The sequence below is a fragment of the Chiloscyllium punctatum genome, chromosome 2 (genome assembly GCF_047496795.1).
Source record: "Chiloscyllium punctatum isolate Juve2018m chromosome 2, sChiPun1.3, whole genome shotgun sequence".
In the NCBI taxonomy this organism is placed as follows: Eukaryota; Metazoa; Chordata; class Chondrichthyes; order Orectolobiformes; family Hemiscylliidae; genus Chiloscyllium; species Chiloscyllium punctatum.
The window spans coordinates 57,208,280-57,231,219 of NC_092740.1; the positions used below are offsets into that span (position 1 = coordinate 57,208,280).

Here is a 22,940-nt window from a genome sequence, read left to right on the forward strand (position 1 = left end):
TCCAGTCTCTCCCCATGGACTTCTACCAATCCAAAATCAATCCCACTGTTCTGCAGCCCTGTATCAATTCCAAACTCATCCCACTGTCCCACTCTCTTTCCATAGCCAAGTTTAAGTTACAAACTAATCCCACATTCTCCACACAGTCCTGTATCAATTCTCCAAACTAATCCCATTGTTCTGCTCTCTTCCTGTCATCCTGTATCAATTACAAATTAATCCTATTGATGCACACTTGTTGCAATGTCTTTTATTGTTTTGAATAACTTAAAAATTATTCAATTCAATCAGAATCTAGGATTTTAACGGTGAGGAAAGCAAACTGTGATGGTAAGAGGGCAAAGTTAGCTGTGGCATTTTAGAAAACCTTATTCAAAGATGGTGGACCAGCAATGCCTAACACTTGACATGAAAATTCGGAGCAGAAGTAGACTGTATAGCACTGCGAGTCTGCTTTACCATTTGGTACAATCAGCTTCTAGTGCACTTTCCTGCCTGATCTGTATATCTCTTGATTTCCTGAGAGACCAACAATCTGCCTATCTCAGCCTTATTATCAATGCAAATTTCTTCAGAACTTTATATTTTTCCACAAGACACCTCTCAGTCGTCTAAACCCCAGAGAACATTGACACCATTTACTCAGCCACTTGTAGGACAGCCCTCTCTTCCCAAAGACCAATCTAATGAACCTTCATATTGTTTCCACAGGTCAGCACAACATCGAGGGTTGAAAGGCCTGTCCTGCACTGTAATATTCTACATTCTATATATATGTTCTCTGCGTCATCTCCAATGTAAATACGTCCTCTTTAAACTAAGAAATCAGAACAGCACAAGTACTTCAGGTCACATCAGAACAGCACACAGTATAAATGCAGCAAGATCACATTCTTCCTGTTCTCTAATCCTCTTGCAAGAAAGATCAACATCCAACAATTATGCCATTTTCAAGTTTCACAAGTTGCACAACATGATTGGCTGCTTGCCCAAAAATTAAAGTCATAGAGATATACAGCACGGGAACAGATGCCTGAAAAACCTTATTGAATAACAACTGGCTAACATGATGGCACTGTAATAATGCGTAATACTATTACAGAGAATAGGTGTAACTGATCCTGCAAAAGTAGGTAATACTCTGACAATTAAGTCTTGTAAATAAAGACTTGATAAAATATATTCTTGGCAAAAGGCCTTCAAGTTATTGAGTTAAATGAATCTTACACAGACGAAAGCTATTCAATTCTTTGTGCTTGTGCCAACTTTGTGAAAAGTCTATCCCATCAGTCCTCACTGCCTGTCTCATTCTCTGTAGAGAGTCTGGAAACATTTTTACCCATAGGTTTATATCCTTTAACATGTAATAATTGAATGTGCTTTCAAAACCCTTTCAGGCACACATTCCAGATCAATATACTGTCGTAGCAAAAGCAGCTCTTCTGCTGCCAATTATCTGAGGTAGTGGTCCATATATCCATTTTGGAAATGTATTGGATTTATTTATTGTGATGTACTCACAAGCCACATACAATTTCAGTGGACAGACAGGAGGCTGGAAGAACACAGCAAGCCAGGCAGCATCAGGAGGTGGAGACGTCGGGTATAACCTAACAACCCACATTCTGTTTTCTCTTCAGCAATCAGCGCTTTCAACATCAAAATATCTAAAGGAATGTTGATCCGATGAACACACCAGCGTCATGAATACTGGAAATGTGATACTGACATGGATTCCAGAGGCCTCTCACAGCCATTCTCCAGCCTCCTTCAAATTGGAATCCAGGGCGTTCATCCTCATTTAAAGAAATTACCCTGAGATTGGAACTGCTTAAAGTCAGGGGTCTTGAATGATGAAGGACCTCTCCACTTTGAAAATACCACCCAATTCTGTTAAATAGAATTACAATTGCGTTCCCCCTAAATACATCCCATTTTTAGCTTGTCTATAATATGTTGTTTAATTTTGTTTTTATCTATCTATTCTAACCCTTATTTGCCTAATGAATTTGGGATTAAAACCTTTTAGCAATTTGTCTATTGGCTGAAAAGTGGAGATGTTGCTTTAAATTCCTTTTACCCTGAAACTAGGTTGATCTGTAGTAAAATAAAAGGCATTAGAGATGGTCCAGCTGAGGTTTGCTGGTCTGCATTGTGAGATACTGATGCAGATGAGCAGGTCACACTGCAACCACAGCCAATGCCCACCGCATTTCCCCAGAATCAGACTACAGTGGGGAGTGAGGGCTGCAGCAGAACAACCTGCTGCAGAGGGCTGAGACCATTCAGGCACATTAAGGCCTACATTCAGGGGCTGACATGGAGCTTTGGGGAACAGGCTAACTGCTTGGAGATGACAGACCTCGGGCTCAGTGAGGCTTTACGGCTCTCTCTCCCAGCCTTCATCAGCTCTCTGCTGCAAGGTACCATATGAAGAGCATATCTCTCCACAATGTGGACTGGTTTATTATTTAATATTTTAAAATGTTGGAGAGGGAGTCTCTTGTCTGAAAAGGTGCTTGGTGCTTCTTGAGTAGAGAAGGCCTCACGGATACATAGAAAATAGGAGGTGAGACCACTGAGTATAGGAGTTGGGATGTCATGTTGATGTTGTACAGACCATGGTAAGTCCACTTTAGGAAGGAAAAAAATTAAATTGGAGAGGGTTCAGAAAAGATTTACCAGGATGTTGCTGGGACTGAAGGGTTTGAGTTATAAGGATAGGTTGGGACTTTTTTCACTGGAGCATAGGAGTTGAGGGGTTTCCTTCCAGAAGTTTATAAAATCATGAGGGGCATAGTTAAGGTGAATAGCAAACATCTTTTCCCTAGGATGGGAGAGTTCAAAACAAGGGGGCACATTTTGAAGGTGACAGGAGAAAGATTTAAAAGGAAACTGAGGAACAACTTTTCCACATAGAGGGTGGTTCAGATATGGAATAAACTGCCAGAGAAAGCGATAGATGCAGGTACAGCAACAACATTTCAGAGACATTTTGAAAGAGACATGAATAGGAAAGGTTTAGAGGGAGACGGGCCAAACGCAGGTAAGTGGGACTTGTTTAATTTGGGAAGCTTCATCAGAATGATCTGGTTCCATGCTGCATGATTCTATGATATAACTGAGGTATGCAAAACTGTGAGGGGTAGAGGTAGACAAGAGGAACTTGTTGCCCTTGGCAGAGAGTTCAAAAATCAGAAGTCAGAAATGCAAGGTCAGTGGCAGAAGGATTAGAGGTGAGGTAAGAAAATCTTCTTTACACAGAGGATGCTTAGTAGCTGGAATTAGTGGATGGTGGAGAAAGAGATCTTTCAAACAGGACCTGGATCTGCAGGGCTACGGGTCATGTGTGGGAAGATGGGATTAGATTAGATTACTTACAGTCTGGAAACAGGCCGTTCGGCCCAACAAGTCCACACCGCCCCGCCGGAGCGCAACCCACCCATACCCCTACATCTACCCCTTACCTAACACTACGGGCAATTTAGCATGGCCAATTCACCTAACCTGCACATCTTTGGACTGTGGGAGGAAACCGGAGCACCCGGAGGAAACCCGCGCAGACACGGGGTGAATGTGCAAACTCCACACAGTCAGTTGCCCGAGGAAGGAATTGGACCCGGGTCTCTGGCGCTGTGAGGCAGCAGTGATAACCACTGTGCGGTTCAATCCTCCCTCATCGTTCGAAACTCCATTGAGTATAGATCTAGAGTCCACAACTGCTCCTCATATGATAAGCCCTTCATCCCTTCTTATAAACATTCTCTGGTCCTTCTCCAATGCCAGCACTTTAATGAATGATTCATACAAAGCTCAGATAGAGGTGTAAGAGGTCACTTTCATTGATCTATTTTTACTGTGGTGGTAGTCTTGTTAAAAGGTGGATGCTTTACATTGAGAAAGGTTGCTGTATGACGTATTTTAAAAACTATCCTTTATTCAGCATTCTAGGAACTATATACATACTTAGGTTTCGCATAAAGTTTACGCAATAACTTCTCTCTTTAAAATTTCTTTATCATGTGATCCCTTGCAATACTGTTGGTGTAGCTTATCCTTTACTCAGTAATTCCTGTTGACTGTATATTGTAACTTGGAAATTCCAGCTCCTGATATTTGACAGTAATAAGGAGGAGGAGAAAGGTGTTTATCTTCATTTCTTTCTTTTAGGGAATAGTTATGACAGTAAAGGAGTAGGAGTTCTCAAAGTTAGGAATACTGAAGTGTGGAAAGGAAATACCAGTTTTGCAGAACTGGAGAAGGTGTTCCTCAGGCACAAAGACAGAAATTGCTGGAGAAACTCAGCAGATCTGGCAGCATCTGTGGAGAGAAATCAGTGAAGAGGAGTCACTGGACCCAAAACATTAATTCTGCTTTCTCTCTGCAGGTGCAGCCAGACCTGCTGAGTTTCTCTAGCAATTTCTGTTTTTGTTTCAGATCTTCAACATCTGCAGTTTTTTTTTGTTAAGATGTATCTCAACTAAAACTTGGACACGAAGATGGTTTACTGATAGATTTTCAGTGTTTATAAGCACTGAGGGGAGGGACAGGATGTTCATGGAGAAATTGGTAGTTTAAGGTTCAAAGAAAATTGACTGCCAAGCACTGGTGGTTGAAAGCCTTTTAAAGGTCGACAGAAAGGGCCTGTGAAGACAATGCATCCTTTCCCACACCACAAGTAACCACATGGTGCAAAACGAAGTAATGACTTCACAACAAAGAACGATGTGGGTCCCATTGACAATATACAATCTGTGTCATTAACAAAGACTTTATTCATCCTGTCTGTTGTGATCAATCTTCACACCAAGCACGATTTTAAAACTAGTCCATTAACTCATACGATCTGCCACAAGGATATCAGCCAATTTTCGAGGACAGTTCATTGAAAGAGATAATGCATTGAGCCTTATTATTCTGAAACAATTATTTAAAACAGGAAAACAATGTCAATTACTTTTTAATTTCTTTAACCCTATGTTTTTCTCTGCAAGGGAGGATCTGCCACACAATCAGCAACAAAACGGGAAAAGGCACTTGGGCAGAACACAGAGTGAAAATTCCAAGGCAACATGGAAAAGGGAAGTCTGCAAATTGAGCTCAGACAGATAAGAGTGGGTATTGAGTCTCGTGACAATGGAAGATTGATAGAAGGCTTTGCAAGGATCATCATGAGTGGTTTCTGTAGTGTACCATTTCCAAATATTGCAATAAATCAAAGCCTAAGCTAGTATTTATTGAAGGTCAGAATCATTGAGGATAACTTTAACTTTTAAGACTCAGCAAGAAACAAGTGATGGTGAACTGACAGCCTAGGTTGTACCTCAGCTAGTTGTCATTTCTATTCAATAGAATGTCTATCACCTGGTGAGGTAACCAAATATCAGCCCACTGTGTGCAGTTCCTAACAATCTATGCTTTGTTTCAAATTACAAATGGAACCTTGGTGGAAGCAGGCCCTCCAAACTCTTCCAGAAACATAACCACTGCCAATTTTGGACCTGCCACTTCATTGCCAACTCCAAGATGCCATCTAAAAATGGACAGTATTCAATACTGGGGTTCTGAATTGTATGGTGTGCAATCTACTGAATATAGAAACATGCCAAGATTACCTTAAAAAATCATCAGCATGTAAAGAAAAAGAGCAGCAATATTTTAGGGCAACTTCCTAGAATTAGTTGTTCATTTGAAATACTGGTGCAATATTACAGCATTCCAATTTAGAACTTCCTTTGCTATCTGTTGAGTAGCCCTTTGGTTTTCCTCTGAGTCAAATGCCAATGGTCCAATTCCTGTATCTATCTCGTAAACTTCCTCTGAACTACCTTCAATGCTCTTATATCTTTCTTTAAATAAGATCAAGACTGTACATAATATATGACCTGCATAACTGGAACATAACATGCTTACTTTAATTTCAAGCAATGGGCAATGGTAGCATAGTGGTAATGCAACTGGACTTGTATTCCAGAGGCCCAGGTTAATGTTGTGGTGACACAGATTGAAATTCCCACAACAGCAGCAGCTTGTGGAATGTGGGCATATTAGCAAAATTAAATTTAGACATGCTACTGTGGGAAGATCAAAAGTAGAACTATGCGTGGGCAAGACAGATATTTATCAAAATCAAATTCTAATTCATAATTCTTCACATAATGTTAGCACAGATGCCTAAATCAAATGGATATAGTTTCAAACCACACTCATCACCCCAGTTATGAAGCAATATTGTCAGCAGATTCTCAAAATTGATCTGTAGAACCAAAGAACACATACTTTCAAAATACAATTAAAAAGTGCCAGGTACCCATTACGCAGGCAACCATCCAACAAGTGACTTGAAGAAGCATCTCTCAGACATAGAGGAGTCTGACAATTATAAATTTAGTGTATAGAAAGACATGGGAGTTAACGTAGGCAAATCAATGGAATTAGCAGGACAGGTTAGAAAGTTTAAAAGGCCATATCAAATCCTGGACTTTATGAGGAACTGAAAAACCTTTAAAACAAACTACAGTGTAGTTTGGTTTCAACAGGAATATTATGTCTAATTTTAAGCATTGTATTGTAGGTATTTTACAAAGTATATGAAAGCCTTGGAGTGAGTACAGAAAAGATGAGAATGGTGACCAGGATGAGAAACATCAGTTACAGGGACAGGTTACAGAAGTTGGGGTTCCTCTCCCTTTTGAAGAGGAGATCAGGAGGCAACTTGACAGATGTGCTCAGAATCTGGAAACAGAGATGAATTGTTACTATTGACAGAAGGATCAAGATCCAGAGGGCACCCACTTAGGGTGACTGGAAAAAGAACCAACAGCAAACTGTGGGAAAAACTTTTATTTTAAATCAACAAGTGACTGGGATATGGACACACTGCTTGGGTGCACGGTGCAGGAAGACTCAATTGAAGGTAACTGGCTAAGTGCTGGAAGGGAAAACTTTGCAAGACTTCAGGGAAAGTATGGCAGAAAAGAAATAGATTAGTTGTTCTTGCAGCAAGAACAAGATTAACTGAACAGTTTCCTTCTGTGTTGTAACCATCTATGATGGGCAGGATAGAGGAACAATCTAAAATTAAGCACAATAGTATATAATACTGTCACAAACTCACGAATGTGGAAGCACAAGGCTGAATGGATATTCATGTCTGCCTGGAGGTAGAACTGTAAGTTGTTCAGAACCATCTAGAAAAAAAATGTCAATGAGTTAGTTGTTTAGAAACACCAAAGGAAAAATCATATTATAGGCTATACTGGAACCAATAATTTGATTCTCGTGCTGGGATCTCTGCATCTCAGGTGTTAAGTGATCCTAGATAGAACATTCTTTTTATTATACTGGGAATGTTAGATCATCTCATGTAAAAATTCAGTGTTACTGAGGATCTAAAATCTGGATTTAGGCTGTTGTCAGGAGCAACCATTTAATGCATGCTTTTACTAACTACAAAATGGCTTCTTAATGGAAGTAACATAAAATAACATAACAAAATGGCTTTTAGGAGCAATGGCTTCTAACTCTGCTGGAAACTGCATTCCTGGACTAATTGAAAGAGATTAGCAAACAATACCATGTTCATAGTATGAATTAACTAAGTAAGACATGGCATTATGTTTATTTGACCGATCGGGGAACTGAGAGGCCCCTCCCGGAGTCCAGATTTACATTATTTCCAAAAGTGCAAGGCCGTATTGTTGAGTATGAATAGTTATTAAAAGCCTTCTACTGACATTAAAACTGTGTCTTGATGGGAGAGCAAGATGGCTGATGCACAACTTTATTCAAGAGTAATTAGCCACTGAAGACAAACAAAAGAAGATGTATCAATTACTAGTTCTCTTATTTGAAAAAATTGGCTACCCAAGAGAAAACAGGGAATATACCTGCTGCAAATTCAGTTTAAACACTAATTGCAAATGGTCACAAAGTGAGTAGACAGCTTCTCCGATAGACTCACGTCATTATTGGGCTTTGTTGTCATTTAACTCAACACTTGCGTTTCAATGAAGTATATAGAAGATGCATGTGTATCCACTCTGCCTGCTCAAACCTGGTGATATGAGGTATGCACTATTTTGAAGCACATATCTTGTCATATAGTCAGAGGGCCGTACACACAAAAAGAAACCCATCAGTCCAACTCGTCCATATTGACCAGATATCTTAAACTGATCGAGTCCCATTTGCCAGCATTTGGCCAATATCCCTCTAAACCCTACCTATTCATGTACCCATCCAGATGGCTTTTAAATGTCATAATTAAACCTGCTTCCACCACTTCCTCATTCCATACACGCACCACCAGTTGCATAAAAAAGCTGCACCTTAGGTCCATTTAAAATCTTTCCCCCTCACCTATTTTTAGACTCCTCTACTTTGGGAGAACACCTTGGCTATTCACCCTATCCATGCCTCTCATGATTTTGTAAACCTCTATGAGGTCACCCCTCAGCCTCTAATGCTCCAGGGAAAATAGCCCCAGCCTATTCAGCCTCTCCTTATGGCTTAAACCCTCCAACCCTGGAAACATGCTTGTGAATCATTTCTGAACCCTTCGTGGACTGTCAGAACAACTATAGAATGGTATGGAGGAAGTGTTGAGAAATCCAATGTAACTCTTTGCTTGAAAGGATCCTCCAACTCTTGAAGTGGTGGCATCGTTGAAAAATGGTGAGCAATTACTCCAAAATAAATCACTATTAATAGTGTAATCTAGCTCTGCTGTAGAAAGTACAGGTGAGTATTTCAAGTGTCAGAATACAACTGATCAGTGCAATGGACGGTCAGACAAAAGATTTCCACTGTATAACTGCAAGTGTGCAGTTCAGTTCCAACTTTTGGCATGGGTTTGGGATATGATATTGAAGCAATGTTGTTAGCCATGATCCATCCAATGAATGTTGCTTACATGTTGAAGCCAATGCGGTATAACATTGAGAGCATCAGAAAGGATTAGAGACAATTATATGCTTATATGAAGGTAGTCCTGATAAGTGAATTTGGTTATCTCCATTATCAATCACATTTCTCATTGATCTCGGTTTACTGATTTTGTTTGATGATTATTTGTTGATTAGGTAATTGTAATGTCGGACTTAAAAATGCTATCTCCAAAACAGGCTATTAAGGGTTAATTATTCAGGGATATGACAATCAGCAACTGGAGAGTGTGTAAAATTACATGGAAAGCAGGCCTAGTGAAAAAACAGCCTGTTTTGGCTGTTGGGCAACTGCACAGCCTTACTTGTCTGTGGGAATTATTCTTTCATGCAGCTAACACTGAGACACCTAGAGATATTTGTTTTCTGCACAATGGAATGTCTTTGAAAGTACTATGAAATGGTGATACAGCACGTAACTAGAATAACATTGAATTTTGGACTTTGTCCCACTCTTTTGGTTTGCATCATGTACATCTATTAAATAGGAAAGCACATTGAACAGCTAACAGTTAATCAGAATGTTATCAGCAACGGGCAAACTTTTAGCAGGAACATTTGGATGACACTGTGATGTCCATTTCGTTATCCAAACACTTTCAGGTGTCTCTTGAGAATTGCTCCAAAGAAATCATGACTTTGTAGCCAGGCAAAGATGTTTGTGATAATACTCTGCATATTTTGCCAGCACTATCATCTATCACTTTCATCTATTGCAAACTAAAGAAAGGGCATGAGTCAAATCAGTTACTCAGGAAAAGTTACATAATTAAATACATGGTCTATTCCATGGTTTTTCGACTTATCAAAAAGACAGAGAGGTGGGCAGAGGGGGTGGGGTTGCCTTGTTAGTTAAGAACAAAATTAAATCTATGGTATTGAATGACATAGCGTCGGATGATGTGGAGTCTGTGTGGGTGGAATTGAGGAACCACAAAGGCAAAAAAAACATAATTGGAGTTGTGTACAGACCTCCTAACAGTGGTCAGGACCAGGGACGCAACATGTACCGGGAAATAGAGAAGGCATGTCAGAAAGGCAAGGTTACATTGATCATGGGTGACTTCAATATGCAGGTGGACTGGGTAAATAATGTTGCTAGTGGATCTAAAGAAAGGGAATTCATGGAATGCTTACAGGATGGCTTTTTGGAACAGCTAGTCATGGAGCCCACAAGAGAGCAGGCTATTCTGGACCTAGTGCTTTGCAATGAACCAGACTCTATAAAAGATCTTAAAGTAAGGGAACCCTTAGGAAGTAGCGACCATAATATGGTAGAGTTCAGTCTGGAGTTTGAAAGGGAGAAGGCGAAATCTGATGTAATGGTGTTACAGTTGAATAAAGGTAATTATGAGGGCATGAGAGAGGAACTGACTAAAATAGACTGGAAGCAGAGGCTAACCGGGAAGACACTAGAGCAAAAATGGCAGGAGTTTGTAGGTATAATTGAGGACACTGTACAGAGGTTCATTCCCAAGAAAAGAAAGATTAACCGGGGAGGGATTAGACAACCTTGGCTGACAAAGGAAGTCAGGAAATGTATTAAAGAAAAAGAGAGATCCTATAAAGTGGCTAAGAACAGTGGGAAATCAGAAGATTGGGAAGGATACAAAAGCAAACAGAGGATAACAAAGAGTGTAATAAGAAATGAGAGGATCAAATATGAAGGTAGGCTAGCCAGTAATATTAGAAACAATAGTAAAAGTTTCTTTCAGTACATAAGAAACAAACGACAGGCAAAAGTAGACATTGGGCCACTTCAAACTGATGCAGGGAGCCTAGTGATGGGAGATAAGGAAATAGCAGGAGAACTTAACAAGTACTTTGCGTCAGTTTTCACAGTGGAAGACATGAGTAATATCCCAACAATTAAAGGGTGTCACGGGGCTGAGTTGAGTATGGTTGCCATTACGAAAGAGATAGTGCTAGAAAAGTTAAAAAGTCTTAAAATTGATAAATCTCCTGGCCCCGATGGGATACACCCTAGAGTTCTGAGAGAGGTTGCTGAGGAAATAGCAGAGGCATTGGTTGAGATCTTTCAAGAGTCACTGGAGTCAGGAAAGGTCCCGGACGATTGGAAGATGGCTGTAGTAACCCCCTTGTTCAAGAAAGGATCAAGGCAAAAGATGGAAAATTATAGGCCAATCAGCTTAACCTCGGTTGTTGGTAAAATTCTAGAATCCATCATTAAGGATGAGGTTTCTAAATTCTTGGAAGAGCAGAGTCTGATTAGAACAAGTCAACATGGATTTAGTAAAGGGAGGTCATGCCTGACAAACCTGTTGGAATTTTTTGAAGAGGTAACAAGTAGGTTAGACCAGGGGAACCCAGTGGATGTGGTCTATCTGGACTTTCAAAAGGCCTTTGATAAGGTGCCACACGGGAGACTGCTGAGCAAGGTGAGGGCCCATGGTGTTCGAGGTGAGCTGCTGGGATGGATTGAGGATTGGCTATCTAACAGAAGGCAGAGAGTTGGGATAAAAGGTTCTTTTTCAGAATGGCAGCCGGTGACGAGCGGTGTCCCGCAGGGTTCGGTGCTGGGGCCACAGCTGTTCGCATTATATATTAATGATTTGGATGAGGGAACCGGGGGCATTCTAGCGAAGTTTGCCGATGATACAAAGTTAGGTAGACAGGCAGGTAGTACTGAGGAAGTGGGGAAGCTACAGAAGGATCTAGACAGGTTGGGAGAGTGGTCCAGGAAATGGCTGATGGAATTTAACGTGAGCAAGTGCGAGGTCTTGCACTTTGGCAAAAAGAATATAGGAATGGACTACTTTCTAAATGGTGAGAAACTTAATAAAGCCAAAGCACAAAGGGATCTGGGAGTGCTAGTCGAGGATTCTCTAAAGGTAAACATGCAGGTTGAGTCTGTGATTAAGAAAGCGAATGCAATGTTGTCTCTTATCTCAAGAGGGTTGGAATATAAAAGCAGAGATGTACTACTAAGACTTTATAAAGCTCTGGTTAGGCCCCATTTGGAGGACTGTGTCCAGTTTTGGTCCCCACACCTCAGGAAGGACATACTGGCACTGGAACGTGTCCAGCGGAGATTCACACGGATGATCCCTGGAATGACAGGTCTAGCATATGAGGAACGGCTGAGGATACTGGGATTGTATTCGTTGGAGTTTAGAAGATTAAGGGGAGATCTAATAGAGACATACAAAATAATACATGGCTTTGAAAAGGTGGATGCTAGAAAATTGTTTCTGTTAGGCGAGGAGACTAGGACCCGTGGACACAGCCTTAGAATTAGAGGGGGTCATTTCAGAACGGAAATGCGGAGACATTTCTTCAGCCAGAGAGTGGTGGGCCTGTGGAATTCATTGCCACGGAGTGCAGTGGAAGCCGGGACGCTAAATGTCTTCAAGGCCGAGATTGATAGGTTCTTGTTGTCTAGAGGAATTAAGGGCTACAGGGAGAACGCTGGCAAGTGGAGCTGAAATGCGCATCAGCCATGATTGAATGGCGGAGTGGACTCGATGGGCCGAATGGCCTTACTTCCACTCCTATGTCTTATGGTCTTATGGTCTTATGGTCTATTCCACCACCATCCCCACTCTTCCCCCAACAAACTACACCAATCCTACATCAGTGACACACTCCCTCCCACAACCTCTTACCTCCTGCCTTGGGATCTGACACTCTGTGGGCCCAGACATAAGGACTCATGAGATTGCCACTTCCTGGAAATTTCTCATCCAATATAACCAAAATCTGGATAGCCATTTAATCACAAGCAAGTTACAAGGATTTGTCAAATAATATTTATGTTATGTGTTGAACCTTATGACTACATTCAGTTTTGTAAAAGGGGTCACTGGAGAATTTTTATAAATATACATCTAAATAGAGTCCTAGAGATTGACAGCATAGGAAAAAGACATCCACTCTGGTAAAAAATGACCACCTAACTATTTTAGTGTCATGTTTTAGCACTTGACTCATAGCCTTGCTATGCTTTGACATCGCAAATGCACATCAAAATACTTCTTAAATATTCTGGGGGTTTCTGTCTTTATTGCCCTTCCAGACAGTGAGTGCCAGAAAACTCTTTCCTCACATCTCTTCTGAACCCTCTGCTCCTTACCTTAAATCTATGCCACTGAACCCACCATCAAGGGGAAAGATTTCTTCCTATCTACTTTTTTTATGCTGGTCATAATTTTATACATCTTAATCATATCCCTTATCAATCTCCTATGCTCTAAGGTAAACAAACTCAGTCTGTCCAATTTCTATATCTGAAACTCTCCAAGCTAGGCAGCATCCTGGTAAATCTCCTCTCCACCCTTTCCAGTGCTATCATATTCCTCCTGTAATGTGGATTCTAGAATTGCACATAATACTCTAGTTTAACCAATGTTTTATACAGTTGCAGCATAACCTCCCTACTCTTAAACTCTATGCCTCAGCTAATACCAAATGCCTTCATAGCTATATTATCCTCCTGTTCTGAAACCTTAAGGGACTGGGGGATATGTGCGCCAAGATCTCTTTGATTCTTGGTGCTTCCAGCAGTACTACTGTCCATTGAGTACTCCCTTTCCATTATAAATGACTGTAGAAAATTTGATGGGAATAGATGCACCCACTGGTGGTGTGCCGTAATTCAACCACAGTTGGACTGAAACTTTATCAGGGCTTTCAGAGGTTAATATTCAAGCAGGGATGTGGTTAAAAAATCAGAATGATTTTTGTTTGATTCTGTAACTAAGCTATTAATTATGTTTCATTTCTTTTTTTAATTCTTGGCTAGCAGCTTTTATTATCTGTGTGTATGTACAGTAATGCTGATTGGTTGCAGATACAAGCTGATCTCCAGTGCTATTCAGAGTGGTCTTGTTAGGTGCCATAAACCATAAAGGATCTTGACAGGTGGAAAGCTTAAAGACCGTGTCTTTCTGTTTTTCTGTATTTTTAATTGTGAACTGAAATGGGAAAAGGACAATTTTTAAAAAAAACCAAAAGATTGTTGAAGGATCACTTCAGGTTTTAAAAGTAATATGACAATCTTTGCAAGCACCATTTATGCAGTTTCTTATTCAAGCAATAGTTGGAGTGTATTATATAGACGGGTAGCAGCTGAGTAGTGACTACAAATGGAGATTCAGCCTGGCACAAGTAGCTAATTTACTGTCAACTAGTGACAAGTTAATGATGACAAAAGCCCTCAGCTTGCCAACAGCTAGGTTTTCGGATTGCTATACAATTTGCCACTGAAAAAAAGAGAGAAATCTTCACAGCTCCATCAGCTCAGAGCTCTCTGTTATCTGTAGTAAAAACTACAATAAACTAGATGGAAGAGAGTTACATTTTCCTTCAGTAGTTGCTGTAAACTGTGACTTCCAATAACTAAATCAGAGAACTTGTTAAACTTGTTCCCTAATAATATTGACACTCACATGCAGCTAATCACATGGACTTCGAATGCATATGCTTGAACAGCTGCAGTGTTCTGTGCTGTGAGTGCCACACCACTCCACAGGTCAGCTGTTGACCCAGTTCTGTACTTTTTCCTAATTCATTCATGTGATGTGTCATGGAATGGGACAGCATTTATTGCTCATCCCTAATTGCCCTTGACAAGATGGTAGTAAGCTATCTCTTGAAGCACTGCAGTCCACGCAGTATAGGTATACCCACAATGCTGTTCAGGAGGACAGTCCTGGATGTGGATGCAGTGACACTGAAGGAATGATGATATGTTTCCAAGTCAGGATGGCTTGGAGGGGATCTTGGAGGTGTGGTATTCCCATGATTCATCAGATACATGGGTGTGGGAGGTGCTATCTAAGAAGTTTAGATGAATTTCTGCAGTGCAGCTTCTGGATGATAAAGACCATAAGGAGCAGGAATGAGGCCATTCAGCCCATTGAGTCTGCTGTGCCATTCAATCATGGCTGATAAGTTTCTTAACCCCATTCTCCACTTCCTCCCTATAACCCTTGATCCACTCGATACTTAAGAACCTATCTATTTCAGTCTTAAATATTCTCAATGACCTGGCCTCCACAGCCTTCAGCGACAATGAATTCCATACATCCACCACTCTCTGGCTGAAGAAGTTTCTCCTTAGCTTCATTCTAAAAAGGTCTTACCTTTACTCCAAGGTTATGCCCTTGGGTCCAAGTCTCTCCTACCAATGGAAACATCTTCCCAACATCTACCCTGCCCAGGCCATTCAGTATTAGATTAGATTAGTTACAGTGTGGAAACAGGCCCTTCGGCCCAACAAGTCCACACCGACCCGCCGAAGCGCAACCCACCCATACCCCTACATTTACCCTTACCTAACGCTACGGGCAATTTAGCATGGCCAATTCATCTGACCTGCACATCTTTGGACTGTGGGAGGAAACCGGAGCACCCGGAGGAAACCCACGCAGACACGGGGAGAACGTGCAAACTCCACACAGTCAGTCGCCTGAGGCGGGAATTGAACCCGGGTCTCTGGCGCTGTGAGGCAGCAGTGCTAACCACTGTGCCACCATGCCCTATTCTGTAGGTTTCAATTAGTTCCCTCCCCCACCATTCTTCTAAACTCCACCACATATAAACCGAGTCCTCAAAAGTTCCTCATATGTTAAGCTTTTCGTTCCTGAGACCATTGTCATGAACTTCCTCTGAACACGGTCCAGTGCTAGTACATCCTTCCTGAGATATGGGGCCCAAACCTGTGCACAGTACTTCAAATGTGATCTGACTAGAGCTTTATAGAGCCTTAGAAGTATATTCCTAATTTTATACACTGCTACTGAGAGACAGGAGGTGGAGTGAGCTGATCTGGTGCCAATCAAGTGAACTGCTTTGTCCTGGATGGTGCCAAGTTTCTCAACTGTTGTTGACAAGGCAAGTGGGGAGGATTGCATCACACTCCTGACTTGTGCCTTGCAGGTAGTATCCAGACTCAGGGAAGCCAGGAGGTAAATTATTTTAAGCTCTGTATCACCCAGGATCCATTTAAGTGATTTGTCTGATATTATTAATTTGGTCAAAACTTGTCCAAATTCCTCAAGGGTTACATACAAACTGATTGTCCTCCTGTTTTATCTGACTTCAGGCTGTGACAGGAATTCGTACAAGCTTGAACAGATTTTTCAAGGCTTACAGAAATGAAGAATGTCTCTTTATTAGTTGGCACAAACTTCCTGTTTATCTAATTTCAGTATTCTAAAGCAGGACTTCATGCAAGTCTATACACATTTCTCAGATTTACTTGTAACAGTTGTGACACATTCAGTTTTACAGAACTTGAGTATTGCTGAAACAAGACACATTTTGTACAAGATTTTCATCCTACTCGCATCAACACAATTCAAGAATACCAATTCAAGGGAAAAACAAACATTTATATTGCAATTGTGTTTGTTCTTGATCACACCATTGTCCATTTACAGATTCTGGCACGCCTCTATCAGAGATCACTTGCTTACCAATTAATATTCTCATCTCATGCAATATACGTGTTTGTTTACCCCTAGAATTGTATTCTTGTGAATTGTCTTGATGAGAACAAGACAAAAACTGCCATAAAATGCAATTCTCAAGTTGTGATTCTGTGCAAGTAGACAAATCCTACAGCTTCAAATGTCACATGCAGTGAATTTAAAGCCTGGTGGGTGTTTACCATTTTGCTGCAAAACCTCCTGTACTAATGGAAGAGAAGAGGCAGAAATATAAACAGCAGGGTCAAAACCCACTAGTTACAATTCTCAATTGCTTTTAATGTTTTAATGATGGCCATGATGTGGAGGAGCTGGTGTAGGACTAGGATCAGTTATCTGCCTGATGAAGGAGCAGTGCTCTGAAAGCTAGTGCTTCCAAATAAATCGGTTGGACTATTACCTGGTGTTGTGTGATTTTTTAACGTAATGTTTTAAGACTTGGAAAGAACACAAATGAACTTTGAATCTGGAGAGAAACTATGAATAAGATTTATTATCAAAAAGAATTTTAGCTCAAATTGCTCACTTTTTGATCACAGCACTTTTCCTGCACTACTTCTTCCCACAAAACTTCAACAATCATCAAAGGCCCCTCATAAAATGAAAGTGCGCTTGGGTGCTGTAACCACAAACAACCTGTTGTTGTCAAGGTGTGAGGTGTAGGGCAGGTACTGGATTCACCCAAAAAGGATAGGGAATAGAAGAACAGACGGAAGTGACCAGCAAGAACAATGATCACTATATATAGAACCATATAGTACGGAAAAAGCCTTCAATCCCTTCAAATCTGTACTGCCAAAAGAATGAGAGTGTGGGGGTTTGGTATGCACTGCCTGTGATGGTGGTTGAGGCATATTTCACCTATATTTTTGAATCAACTTGTTGAGAGATGTTAATGTACAGCTCTGGTACAGGTGGGACTTGAACCCAGGTCTCCTGGTCCAGGGATAGAGACATTACCACTGTGCGTTTCTTCAAAAGGTGTACTAGCCTTAAGATAAGCATAACTGCTGATACAAAGGCTGAAACAACTTCCTTTCTCACCAGAATGCTAAACATAGCAAGCCGCCAAGAGCCCAAAAATACAGAATCCCAGTATATCAAATCCAATGCTTATTCCATGCTCCCTGTACCAGTCACTCCTTTTGGGTGTGAGGAATCTCGGCATGTCTGAGTTCTTCATATCTTGTTCTTAGCATTCCACCAGACAAATCACCCAAGTGCACAATTCTGGCATCCTTATTTTTAAAAATGTCAATAAATGAGTTACGCGATGCTAATGGGTGTTTATTTCCTAAAGGTCTAGTTATAGGGATTCAGCATGTTGGGATTCCAATGAAAATTGCATTTAAGATGGGATAATTTGAAAAGCCCTTGCAACTATCGTTCTCCAGTAGCAGTGTACATTAGAAATTCAAGAAAATTCTCCCACTAACTACAAGCATGAACTAGTTTTAGAACTGTAAAAGAAGCAGACCTTTTTCAATCTCAACATAACAAAACCAGTGGAAGGATGAAAGAACAGGGCTAACACCACTAAGAGAGAGGACAGAGGTTGATCAGCAGGCTAAGAAGCAATATTGACAGTGAGAACGTATGGAGATCAGCAAGTGGGTATAAGTCCTTGAGGACAGTAAACAGCTAATCAACCGTGTTCAAAAGAGAAGCATAGTGTGATACCATATGGAAGCAGGCAAGTTATTCAGCGATTATTTTTCACTTTGAGTTAAGGTATTTATTCAAGCTGAGAAGTGGGCAATTTAAAAGAAAATCAGATGGCATATTTATATAATTTTTTTATTCATTCACAGGATGAGGGCATCAGTGGCTCGGCAACACTTATTGCCCATCCTTAATTGCCCAGAGGACAGTTAAGAGTCAACCACACTACTGTAGGTCTGGAGTCATATGTAGGCCCAACCAGATAAGGATGGTAGTTTCCTTCCTAAAGAACATTAGTAAACCAGATGGGTTTTTACAACAGCTTCATGCTCATCATTGGATTCTTCATTCAAGAATTACACCGAATTGAAATTCCACCATCTGCCATGGCAAGATTTGAACCTGGGTCCCCAGAACGTGGCCAGAGCCTCTGGATTAATAGTCCAGCAATAATACCACAAGGCCATCACTTTCCCAATTAACAACAGTACAAGCAAAGAATGTTTCTTCTGTGCTACAATGGCAGTGTTCCTACCTCAAGGCCAGAAGACCAGGGTTCAAGTCCTACCCACCCTAGGGGCCTGAACAAGTTGATTTTAAAACAAAAGTAAGAAGCAGATGAGAAGCATTGATTCAAGCTAACAAATTAAATAATGTGCTATATTTTTAAAGGAGTACAGATTTCTTTGAAATAGATGAGCAAATGAGACTTGTTGCTCACAATTCCTGCCCCATTTGAGAATTTCTCATGTCTTGGATAAACAGAGATATCTCCAGCTGTTTTAGCATGAGCTTAGGGTTTTGGGGGCAGGGAGGAGCAGGGTGGGCAATGAATCTGGAATTCCTAACAACTTCTAAAACAATGGGGCAAAACGCCAGGGAACAGAGGCAGGTTTTCTCACACCAGCACACCCTGTGTCCCCATGCCTCCATGGTTGGCAGTCCAAACTCTATTATACATCCACCCACCACCAACCACCTCCTCTCCTTCACACAGTGACAGTGATCATCAGTCTACATCTGCCTGTTATGAATCATCAGCCTGTAGAAGTGAGGTGCGTTACTGATCTCAAGGGCCAGTGTTACTGTCCATCGTCAGGAACAATAATTTTTTATTGGACTGTATGTTCCAAGTAGGCAAAAGTGAGGACTGCAGATACTGGACATTAGAGTCAAGGTTAGAGTGGTGCTGGAAAAGCACAGCAGGTCAGGCAGCATCCGAGGAGCAGGAAAATTGACATTTCAGGCAGGAGCCCTTTATCAGGGATCTGTATGTTCCAAGTGTTCATTTAGCAGATACTATAGAAGATAATTGCCCTTCATGGAGAGTAGGAAAAACTAGGAAAAGGTACAAGTACGGTAGTCTTTACGATACATGTTACTGTCAAAAGGTATCATCATTAGAGACTGCTAGGAATGATGATGCCCTGAATGAATCTAATCCTGACCATCTCACCATTGAGCAAGGAACTGCACAGGAGGGAATAATAAAAGGTAGTAAGTTATAGGAGGTTCCAAAATCAGGGGAACAGACAGGCTCAATAACATCAGAGAGAAAGGGATGGTGAGGAAATTATGCAGAGAGAAACGAATGAGCTAGAGTTGGAGGACACATTGGATTCATTCATCAGTGTTTAAGCATAAAGAGCTGCTGGGAAAAACAATATTGTGGCACTTAAGGGAATTGTGAAACTAAATGCTCAATATTCAAAGATATAAAATGTCCAAAAAAGACAAGGTGGCGTAAAAGTAAGGGTGTGGGGAGGGGGGTGGGTGGAAAACTGATTAGGGAAGATATTTTGTGTAGGACAATAGGAATATTCTTGATATGCAAAAACTTCATCCACTTGGTTAAAGACGAGGTGCAAAATGAAAGGGTGTGATGGCCCTACTGAAGGATTATATAAATCTCCAAATAGTGCTTTAAATAGAGGAGAAAAACTGCAGGGAAATCACAGTACAACTACTACTGAACGGCACAATTTGGTACTTTAGTTACACAATATTCCTTGGCATCATATGTGAATTTCAGTGCCGGAGTGATGTCCGGCATGCAAGTCATTCATCTAGCTATTGGCTGATCAAACCAAACTGCATATTATTTCCATTTCTTGTAATTGGGTGGATACAGATTATGCTCATTCTGGATTAGTGGTGCTGGAAGAGCACAGCAGTTCAGGCAGCATCCAAGGAGCTTCAAAATCGACGTTTCGGGCAAAAGCCCTTCATCAGGAATCAGATTATGCTCAACCAGCCCATGCCTGTAGAATCAAAACAAACACTAACTAGTATTGGTTCATTAGAACATTGCATCTATCACACTTTAAGAAAATATAATATTCCTCAAGACGTATAGAAGAGTTTTATCAGAATGATTGAATGAATGAGGGATTTTAGATACAAGATTAGATTAGAGAAGCTGGAGTTGTTTACCTTGAAGCAAAGGGAGGAGAGATTAGATTAGATTAAATTCCCTAGTGTGGAAACAGGCCCTTCGGCCCAACAAGTCCACACCAACTGTTGGTGCGTTAGTCAGAGGGAAATGGGTCTGTAGCCCACCCAGACCCATTTCCCTCTAACGCACCTAACCTATGGGCAATTTAGCATGGCCAATTCACCTAACCTGCACATCTTTGTGATGAAAAAAAAAGGACTGTGGGAGGAAAATGGAGCACCCAGACACACGGAGAACGTGCAAACTCCACACAAACAAACAGTCGCCCGAGGCTGGAATCAAACTTGGGACCCTGGTGCTGTGAGGCAGCAGTGCTAACCACTGCGCCACCATGCCGTCCCTAAAGATGGTAAAGGTGCACAAAATATTGACAGGTTTGGATAGTTCGATAAAGAAAATCTGTTTGTTTGCTTATGGTACTAGGACTAGGTGACACAGACAAATGTTTGAACAGAGGATGCAAGGTACTCCCATTGAGAAAGTATGAGTTTGCCCACGAACTGATAGTAACCTGGAACTTGTTGTCCGTGACGATGGTGCAAGCAGTGAAAATCAATGATTTGAAAAGAAATTGAATGGGCCCTTTAAGGAAGCAAATTTGTAAGACTACAAGGGTAGAGAAAAGGCGTAGAAATTACAGAATTAATCTATGGAGAGCTAGCACAGACTTAATGGGATGAATGGCCACCTTCTGCATTATTTAAAGTTACTCAACGGTGTGTAGGACTGCACTCCCATAGGTTGATGTTAAGGTTACCAAATGTCTGGCATCTCCCAAATCTGGAACAGTTATTTCCCAGGCACAGCTGCTCACATTTCAGCAGAAAGTAAAGTTTATCTCCTAAAGTATCTCAATGGCAGGGAGGCCATCTATAATGGTCACCTCAGTGTAGACATACTGTGACCGACCACCATAGAGGAACCAGTTCATACTTAGGTGACATCACCATTCCTGACCCCAAAAACTGCCCCACATAAGCCTGACTGATAATTCTAAATTTCTTCTCACACTTCTGATGGACAGCATTTGCTGGACAAATTGCATAATCACACCAAAATGTTGGATATTACTTTGTGAGTTTTACAAGTGTGACTGGATGGGTAAGGTTATTGCAAACAGCCAGAGAAACATGTTTCATATAATCTGCCAGCTTTCGGTACTTTCAGCCTAAATACCAGGCATCATACTGGTGTTGAAATTCACATTACTCAATTGTGTGGTAGACAGAATGAACTTTTGACTTAATATGCTATTAATTAAGAAAGGCTGTAAGCAAATATCAAGGGACTATGGACTGACTATGGACTATGGACAGAGCCTGACATCAGTGGTGGGTAAGTTGCTGGAGAGGATTCTGAGAGACAGGATTTATATATATTTGGAAAGGCAAAGGCTGATTATGGTTAGTCAGCATGGGTTTCCGCATGGAAAATTGTGTCTTGAGTTTATTTGAAGAGTTGACCAAGAAGATAGGTGAAGGCCGGGTGGTAGATGTTGTCTATATAGACTTTAGCAAGGCTTTTGCTCAGGTTCTGCATGGTCATCTGGTTCGTAAGGTTAGAACACATGGGATACAGGAACAGCTAAGTAACAAGATACAAAATTGGCTTGACAGTAGGAGACAGAGGATGGTGGTAGAGGGTTCTTCTTTAGACTAGAGGCCCGTGGCCAGCTGTGCACTACAAGGATTGGTTCTGGGTTCCCTACTGTTTGCCATTCATCTGAGAAGCATGGTTAGTAAGTTTGTGGATGACATCAAAACTAGTAAAATAGTGGATGTGAGAAAGGCTATCTAAGAGTACAACTCGATTTTGACCAGGTGGCCAATGTGCCAGGGAGTGGCAGATGGAGTTTAATTTAGATAAATATTGCATTTTGATAAGACAAATCAGGGCAGGACTGACACAATTAATGGTAAGGCTCTGGGGAGTGTTGTTGAACAGAATGACTGAGGCCTTCAAGTACGTAGCTCCCTGAAAGCCGTATCACAGGTCGACAGGATGGTGAAGGCGGCATTTGGCACACTTGCCTTCATTGATCAGAGCACTGAGTATAGGGCATTGGTAAGGCTACTTTTAGACTATTGTGTACAATTCTGATTGTCCTGTTATAGGAAGGATGCTGCTAAACTGGAAAAGGTGCAGAAAAACTTTAACAGGACGTTGCTGGGACTGGAGGGTATGAGTTATAAAGAGAGGCTGGACATTTTTCCCTGGAATGTCGGAGGCTGAAGCATGACCATATAAAGTCATAATGGGCATGGATAGGGTGAATAAACAAGGTCTTTTTCCTAGGGTCGGGGAGTCCAAAACTGGAGGGCACAAGTTTAAGGTGAGAGGAGAAATATTTAAAAGGGATCTAAGGAGCAACTTTTTTCACCCATGTTTCATACGTGGAATGAACTGCCAGAGGAAGTGGTAGACATT

At 41.1% G+C, this 22,940-nt stretch overlaps 1 protein-coding gene across 5 annotated transcripts in view; it reads right to left on the minus strand.

Annotated features, from left to right (window-relative positions):
- The window catches only part of LOC140484450 (arrestin domain-containing protein 3-like), a 78,494-nt gene that overhangs the window by 22,589 nt on the left and 32,965 nt on the right, over positions 1-22,940 (minus strand). For all 5 annotated transcript variants that reach the window (XM_072582888.1, XM_072582873.1, XM_072582872.1 and 2 more), the window contains exon 2: positions 7,118-7,190. In XM_072582888.1, the coding sequence (XP_072438989.1) occupies positions 7,118-7,190 (73 nt within the window). The remainder of the gene's footprint in view (positions 1-7,117; positions 7,191-22,940) is intronic.